General features: G+C 42.5%; 2 protein-coding genes across 4 annotated transcripts in view; one reads left to right on the top strand and one right to left on the bottom strand.

The window, feature by feature from the left end:
• LOC121915509 (calmodulin-1) overlaps nt 1-3482 on the top strand; it is an 11633-nt gene extending 8151 nt beyond the window's left edge. Inside the window, exons 4-6 of the mRNA XM_042439824.1 lie at nt 1191-1297; nt 1877-2012; nt 2843-3482. Coding sequence (XP_042295758.1) covers nt 1191-1297; nt 1877-2012; nt 2843-2871 — 272 coding nt within the window. The 3' untranslated portion in view covers nt 2872-3482. The remainder of the gene's footprint in view (nt 1-1190; nt 1298-1876; nt 2013-2842) is intronic.
• A 613-nt stretch (nt 3483-4095) lies between these two features.
• Nucleotides 4096-7677, bottom strand: part of RPS6KA4 (ribosomal protein S6 kinase A4) — a 33860-nt gene continuing 30278 nt past the window's right edge. For all 3 annotated transcript variants that reach the window (XM_042439685.1, XM_042439686.1, XM_042439687.1), the window contains one exon: nt 4096-7409. In XM_042439685.1, the coding sequence (XP_042295619.1) occupies nt 7194-7409 (216 nt within the window). In that variant the 3' untranslated portion in view covers nt 4096-7193. The remainder of the gene's footprint in view (nt 7410-7677) is intronic.

Genomic DNA, 7677 nt, shown 5'->3' with positions numbered 1-7677 from the left:
CAAGCCATGGATGATCCAGAGATAAAAAAAATCCATGGATAAGGAGGGCCGACTGTATTTATTGTGAAGTCAAAGGCTTTCACGACTGGCATCCATAGTTTTTTCTAGGGTTTTTTTTGGGGGGGGGCTATGAGGCCATGGTCTAGAAGAGTTTATTCCTGATGCTTTGCCATACCAGCTGTGGCTGGTATCTTCAGAGAATGCTGGTATGGAAGTGAGCATTCAGCATTCTCTGAAGATGCCAGCCACAGCTGCTGGTAAAACATCAGGAATAAACTCTTCTAGAACACAGACGGCCTCATAACCCGAAAAACCCACATAAAACCACATATTTATTGTAGTTAGGAGTGCAGTTCACCCTGCTGGAAAGTTTTTGTTGTGTGTACCCGCAGGTGAGCACTAATGGTTGTAAACGCTTTGCTCAGAATCATAAATACTGGCTGAACCAAAGCAAGAAATTAACAATTTGGTTGTTAGCAAAACATCTTGGTTTCTTTACTTGTCAGACTGATTTGAAGTGGCATGTAATCCCCATATTGTGGAATTAAATAGCAAGGTCATGAAAGAGCAGTGCCATCCAAATACAATTGGCCTTCCACATTTGCGGATTTGACTTTTGCGGATCTTATTATATGCAGTTTTCGATTAAGATGTTCTCTCTAGGAATCTCTAAGTCTTCCAGTGTCTTCTGCCAGACGTCGAACATAGAGTTGTGCTGGAAAACCTAGGAGTTCCTAGAGAAAACACTTCTCTTGGCATTTGTAGGTCCTCCAGCATGATTCTGTGATCAACCTCTGGCAGATGTTGACCACAGAGTTGCACTAGATGACATGGAGATTACTAGCAAGAGGTTTTCTCGGGTAAAAAGATTTGTGTTTTTTTATTTGTGGTTTTTCCACATTTAAAGAGATCCTTCACCCCTAAGCCCAGCAAATGTGGAGAGACCACTAACCAGATGTAATACCATTTCTAATCTTCTCTTGCTCCATTTCTCCCTTTGTATCCACCACATCTTGGAAACATTCTGCTTCTGTGGATGTCCAGGCTAGGTCTCCCCAGGATTCATTTTGCCTGTCTCTTAGCAAAATAGAAAAGCAGTTCCAGAAGAACAGGCAGATAGGCAAGACTCATGTATTCTTGGGTATTCTAGACTTGTTTAGGCGAATACTAAAGAGCTGCTCTTTCCCTAGGAAATGGCACCATTGATTTCCCTGAATTTCTCACCATGATGGCCCGAAAGATGAAGGACACGGACAGCGAGGAAGAAATCCGTGAGGCCTTTCGTGTCTTTGACAAGGTAAAGGTCCCTTGATTCTGTGAAAAGCAGGGGCTTGCATCATTCGAACTAGTATAAGAGACTTGAAGGAGATTACCGTACTGCACTCTTAAAGCATTACTATTCCACTTTAACTGCTCTGACTGCCTCCTGTTGCATTTTGGGATTTGTAGTTCAGTGAGGCTTAAGAGCTCTCTGACTGAATATTCTAAATGCCACTTCTTAAACTGTTAGATATTTAGCCTTCTCTATCAGAGAGCCCTGGTGCCGCAACAAACGACAAATCCCAGGACTCCATAGGATGGAGTCATGACAGTTAAATCACTGTCAAGTGGCATTAATTCTGCAGTGTGGCAGCAGCCTGTGATTCAGAGGGAAATTCTGAATAGCCTGATGATGGGAAATCTTTGAGCTGAAACAGAGCATGAAAACTTGTTGATCTGACATAGCACATTGTTGCTGCATAGGCTTCATTCTTTCTGGGTGGAAAGCAGCCTTTAAGATAGTGCAGTCTTTCAGTTTCTTTGGAGGAAATATGAGCCCTGTTTGGAAGAAATGTGTTTTCTTCTTCTAACCACTCTTTCTTCTTTCCACATATAGGATGGCAATGGCTACATTAGTGCTGCAGAGCTACGTCACGTCATGACTAACCTGGGCGAGAAGCTAACGGACGAAGAAGTGGATGAAATGATCCGAGAAGCTGACATAGATGGAGACGGACAGGTCAATTATGAAGGTGAGGAGACGTGCATCCAGTGGCACCTTTGTGGGTTGGAGCACACACAGCAGCAGTAGCAGCATCCTGGGATCTGGGGATGTGATTTGAACATGGAGCTTCCTATGTTTGTGCAAATCCAAATAGTTTCAGTCATCAGTGTGCAGGAATCACCTTGTTTAGTAAGGACAACAAATGTGTACTTGTGATTCCTTTGAGTGGTGTGGGGGGTAGAAATTAATTTAAATAAATTATTATTGTATATATTCATGTATAAGTCTAGAAATTTTAGACAAAAATTTGATCCCAAAAACCTGAGTAGGCTTATCCACGGCTCAATGCAAGTACTGGTACTGTACTTTAATTCTTATTTAAGAAGGAACCATTCCCTGATGAAAGGCAAAAGTGTCATCTGTTCTGGAAGCATTCACACTCCCTTTATATTCTCTCATCAACGAAGCCTTTACTATGGGCACAAGCAGTTACGCCTGCTGGAATTTTGTGAGTTTTCTGGCACCGTTTTCCTTTGCATCTTTTGTTACATACCCCTAAGTTTCGCTCTCGACAAATCCATGTGTCATATCTAAATCCCTAATTTTGGCCCCAAAACCTGCCCATGACTTATACATGAGGTCGACTTATAGCCAAATATATACGGTAATACACTGAAGGATTGAGAAACGGTAAACTGTGCTAACACTCCTCACTTGTTTGCATTCATTTGCCTTTCCTAATGTCAGGAGAATCATTTGTGCAAACCCATCTGAACGCATTGTATTTTTTGAAATGGGGCTGGAAACAATGATTGACTTAAAACATGCCTGATTTTCTTCTTGTCTTCTCTCTTGCAGAATTTGTACAGATGATGACTGCCAAATAAAGGCAAGCAGCTTTGCGCCTCCCCTTCCCTGTACAGAATGGAAGGAGGGTCTGCTAACCACAGGGATCTTAATCCAGCCCCGTCTATGTAGGACTTGTTCCATTGATGCTTTAGCAGTTTGTGGCCATTCTCTGCTGTCTGTCTTCCACCTTCCCCTCTTCTTGGTTTTCATGCTAGAGCCCCGTTGGTGGCTGAAGCCAGGATGGTAAGAACCTGTTTTTAAAGTCCTGGTGAGGACTTTGAAAGGGTGAAAGTAAGGCTAAATTCCTAGCATTGGCCAGCCCTGGGGATGGGCAGGAGAGGGGAAAGTGTCCTTCCTCCTTGGCTCCATCCCCACCTTGCATCTGCTCTGTGTCTCCAAAGACTGTACCCCAGCCAGTGCATAACCTTTGCATTCATGGACTGTTTTGTGTGGCTGCCTTCTTCTGCACTTGTCTTCCTGGGAATATCTGCATATCTTGGGTATATTGTAACTATTAACCTCCTAACAATTGCCATACCCCCCCACCCTTCCTTTTCCCTTTCAGTGGCTTCAGGGAATGCTTCTCTTCCATTCCAGGTGGTGTAAGGTTTAATTTCTTCTTTTGAATAAAGTGTGTGTTTCAAAATGATGGGATCTGTGTTGTGTGGTGGTTCTTGTTGTGTGGTGGTTCTTTTCCTTGTTAGGGAGAAAAGCAGCCTGGAGTGGGTTCTTTCCCAATCTTTGGGAGCTCCTTGTACAACTCAAACAAGTGTTTTTGCACTGCTCCTGCCAGCCTCTGAGTCAATACTGGGGACCGTTTCTGGTTCTTCTGGGTTTTCCGGGTTGTGGGTGGCTTAGGAATGGGCAGAAGACCAGCATTATAGCTCTGACTGTAGCGAGGGGGCGGGAGGCTGCTTTGCTTACGTTGAGACACATAGTTTTCTAGCAAGAGGTTATCAGTATTGCATTCTGAACTGGTGTCCATATATTAGGTACTGGTTATGTTTATCCAAGATTAATCCATCCAGGTTCATTCCAATACTGCACAGCAATTTGATTCTAACTACTATAAGGGAGCTTGAAATGATACCTGTGCCTTTATAAGAGCCTCCTCTTACAAACAAAGAAGGGAGATAAAAGCATTCCATAGCATTAATGATGTGGCTTTTGTGAAACTAAATCCCATCTCTTCTTAAGCCTACAAAGACAGGAGACATCTTATTGGGACAAAGCATTCACGGTCACCAAAGAAGGGCCAAGCGTAAGGGCTTCAGAGGTGATTTTTATTTCAAAATAAAAAATACACATGGTTTGGTTGCATGGACAAGAAGCCCTGGATGGCTGTTCTTGGCTGTTTGTGCTGCTTAGAGAAAGACTTAAAAAGAGTACACTCCACCCAACAATCCTCTGCCAGCTCTTTAGCAGAGAAGGGGAGAGGATATGGCAGTTAAGACACACATGTATATACACGCACACGCACACTTGCCCCAGGGAAAGGGGCACTTCTCCCCAAATAAAACAGCTGCCAAGTGCAAAAACCGAAGGGAGGGGAGCAGCTGGCAAGTCTTCTTGGGTCACATTTTTCTGCTACATTCTGTTTTGAAATGGGACCTAACTCTCATGCCATCCTTCCAAGGGGAGATGTCAATTTGGAGGGGTACTGAGGCACCCTGTTCCAATATTTCCTATGCATTTCAGAATTCCTTTGAGGAGGAACAGATTAAATAGACAGTGTGTCTGGGGTCAGAAGAGCTCCCTGGGCAATAATTCTGTCACTTAAATGAACCTATTTGCTTTCTTTCCCCCCAATAACTTCCTCCAATCTGCAGGAAGCATTTGGGAGCAAGAGAGGAAAGTCCTAATTCATCTCTGGAAAAATAGAACACACCTTCTTGTGTCCAGGAAGGGAAAGGTTTAGATTTTTAAACATTGCCAGTAGATTTACTCTCCCAAGACCAGGTGCACATTGGTGAGGGAGGGGGGGTTTCAGTGAAATCATTTTTCTAAGATGGATTTTAACATATCCAGTATATCCAGTGTGGGAGAAAATAAATATTCAGCAGTTCTGGATGAATAATGCCGATTGCTGGAATAATTCAAATGGATTAATACAACTGGTACACTACAAACCTAAAATGGTTTTGAGTGGATACTGGCTGGGAATGTATGAAATAAATTCTTCCAATTTCCACTCCCCTTTGAGGTGTTTTCTAAATTTCCAGGTAGTTTATATTTCTAATTGCACACCCCATTAAAGTGACTAAATATATCCTTCCCACTTTCTCCGTTCACGCAGGCCCTTTTCCAAAACACTAAACGTTTACTATAACACATTTATTCTGGATTAAATGGTCCAGAATGAAAATGTGCCCACATCCTCTGGCTTGTTCCTCTACTCACTAACATATATTCCACTTCTGCATTCAAATGTTACATCCCATCTTAAATAAAACAATACATTGCTGGGCAAAAAAAGTTTTTAAAATACCCTTTTAAAAATAATGCATCATCATCATCATCATCATCTTTGGACACTCTAACCATTTAAACACAACCTTTTTGGTGTGATTTAAAACTGACCAGAATTAATGTCGCGGTACAAGATACATGTTCAGTTATGTAGCCACTGATGCTGTAAATCTTAACAGCTAAAATAATCTCAATTTTGAAAATGCAGTTTCTCTGAAACGGTTGAAAGTTAAGGACTAAAATCAAAGCTACTGTTTCATGTAGTTTTAATGTATCCAGATTCCTGAGCAGAATTTGAAGTTTCAAAGTTGTTCCTTTTTTGTGTGCTACAAAATACTACTTTTAGATTAAACCTTTGTTCAGGTGCAATTAAAAAAAACCTTGAAATTGTTGTGTGCCTTCAAGTTGTTTCTGATTTATGGCAACCCTGTCGCAGGGTTTTCTTGGCAAAATTTGTTCAGAGGTGTTTTATGCTATTGCTTCCTCTGAGGCTGAGAGATTATGACTTGCCCAAGGTCAGTTTCTACTGTTGTGTAGGGATTTGAACCTGGGTCTTCAAGAGTCCCGAGTCCAACACTTGCACCACTATAAAGTGCTGGCTCTCTTTATTGAAATCCCCATTTCCATCTCATTTTATATAGAGAGAAAGTGGGCAGGATCTCTAAGTCGACGTAATAAGTATTACCCCCTTTACCCCATATATCTTCAATATTTTATTTTTAAAAAACCATAAGCTATTTCTCTTATTTCTTAAAAATATATTCTCTCCCTCCCCTGGACATTCCTGTCCCCTGCTTTTTTTTGGGATGTCTCAAACTGACACAATTTCTTCCAGCAGAGTAAATTCTACTGCGTTGTAAGGTAAAAAAACCAAAGACTCTTTGCCCTGCATATCAAGAAATAAGGGAAGTTTCAAAAGCCTTCCCAAGTCTGTGATCGTGTAATCGATGATTTAGGGGTATTACTTAGTAAATGGCCCTTTTCTACCGAGGTTTCTATTTGGCTTGTTAACCCTTCTTTCTCCTAAACATGGGAGCAGACTGGGGGCATCCTATATTAAGCAAATGATGTTCTTCATCACTTGAGAATGCAGCTTTTAGACCTGTCCGTCTGAAAGATATTAAGGATTTTTTGGCCACTTTTTATACCTTTGACAATAGTCTGAGGTGTGGAAAGGTCTTACATGTTTGTCAGAGAAAGCTTTGCCTGATACAAATTTCTACACTACATAAGGAGTGGGGCAATTTAAATGGGGAGGTGGGTACTCCATAGGAGGAAATTTTCACATCCACCTCCTCACCGGGTTTGTTTTGGGCACAAAAGCATATGCACCGCCACTATTTATGAAAATTGAAATAATTTCCCTCCCACCCAGCGCTATTTTTGTCGGACATCTTAGTAGCAAGTCTGTCCCCTGACCTGGGATAAGGGACCAGCCCTCTTGCTGAAGGGGCAGCAAACCCCAGCACCTTGGGGGATGCTCAAAGTCTTTAAAATACACTGATTTTCCCCTCCCCACACAATGATGTCCATTATGCCCAATGACCATCAGAAATGGACACTGATTTGGCATTTTTAAAGTGAGCCATCCCCTGAAGGATTGCCCTATGGTTCCCTGTTTCTTCCTGTGGCAAAATCAGAATCTTAAGAATCCTGCAGGATCTTGAGAAACCATCCTATATGCCTCCTAAGCTTGTGCTTACAATGTTTCCTCCATACAGACTTTTGCCAGTTTTAACAAGAAAACAGACCCCACTATGAATGAATATGGTGGGACTGGAAAGGGGGGGGGGCGATATATGGAGGAGACATCATCCCCCCAACAGCAACATAGACAATAAATACCCACTTCCCATCTGCCCTTCAGCCTGCGGATCCTTTCCGACTCTTGTTATGATGGGGGGTCATGGCGAATTGTGGGTGCCTTGGCTTTGTGGGGACGGGACGAGGCTGCGGAGGAGGAGCCTGAGGAGGAGGAAGAGGAAGTGCTGCTGCTGCGACGGGCTTCAGCGCCAGTGCTCGACATTTTGAGCTTGCGCCGCTTGGCAAGGGGGGCGTTCTCGACACTCTTCAGGAAAAAGCCTTCACGTTTGCCCTTGTTAAAGGCCTGGGAAAGAGTAGAGGAAAAAAGGATGGTCACGAATTTGCCCCTATTTCTTACCTTGGTTCAAAATCTTGGCAAGGATATTCCCACAACTGCTCCATCTACAGTTGATTTCTTTCTACCCAACAGATCTCCCAAACTTTACTTTTGACTTCGAATTTTGTTGCAGTTTCCCAACACTGTGTAAGTAGTATCTACACTAAGTTCAAATCAAATCAAAGGTTTTGCATTTCTTGGTTCCAGACTCTTGCACAGTAGAGCAGCACTACAA

Source organism: Sceloporus undulatus, chromosome 9 (assembly GCF_019175285.1).
Source record: "Sceloporus undulatus isolate JIND9_A2432 ecotype Alabama chromosome 9, SceUnd_v1.1, whole genome shotgun sequence".
NCBI lineage: Eukaryota > Metazoa > Chordata > Lepidosauria > Squamata > Phrynosomatidae > Sceloporus > Sceloporus undulatus.
This window is presented reverse-complemented; position numbering and strand designations above follow the sequence as displayed.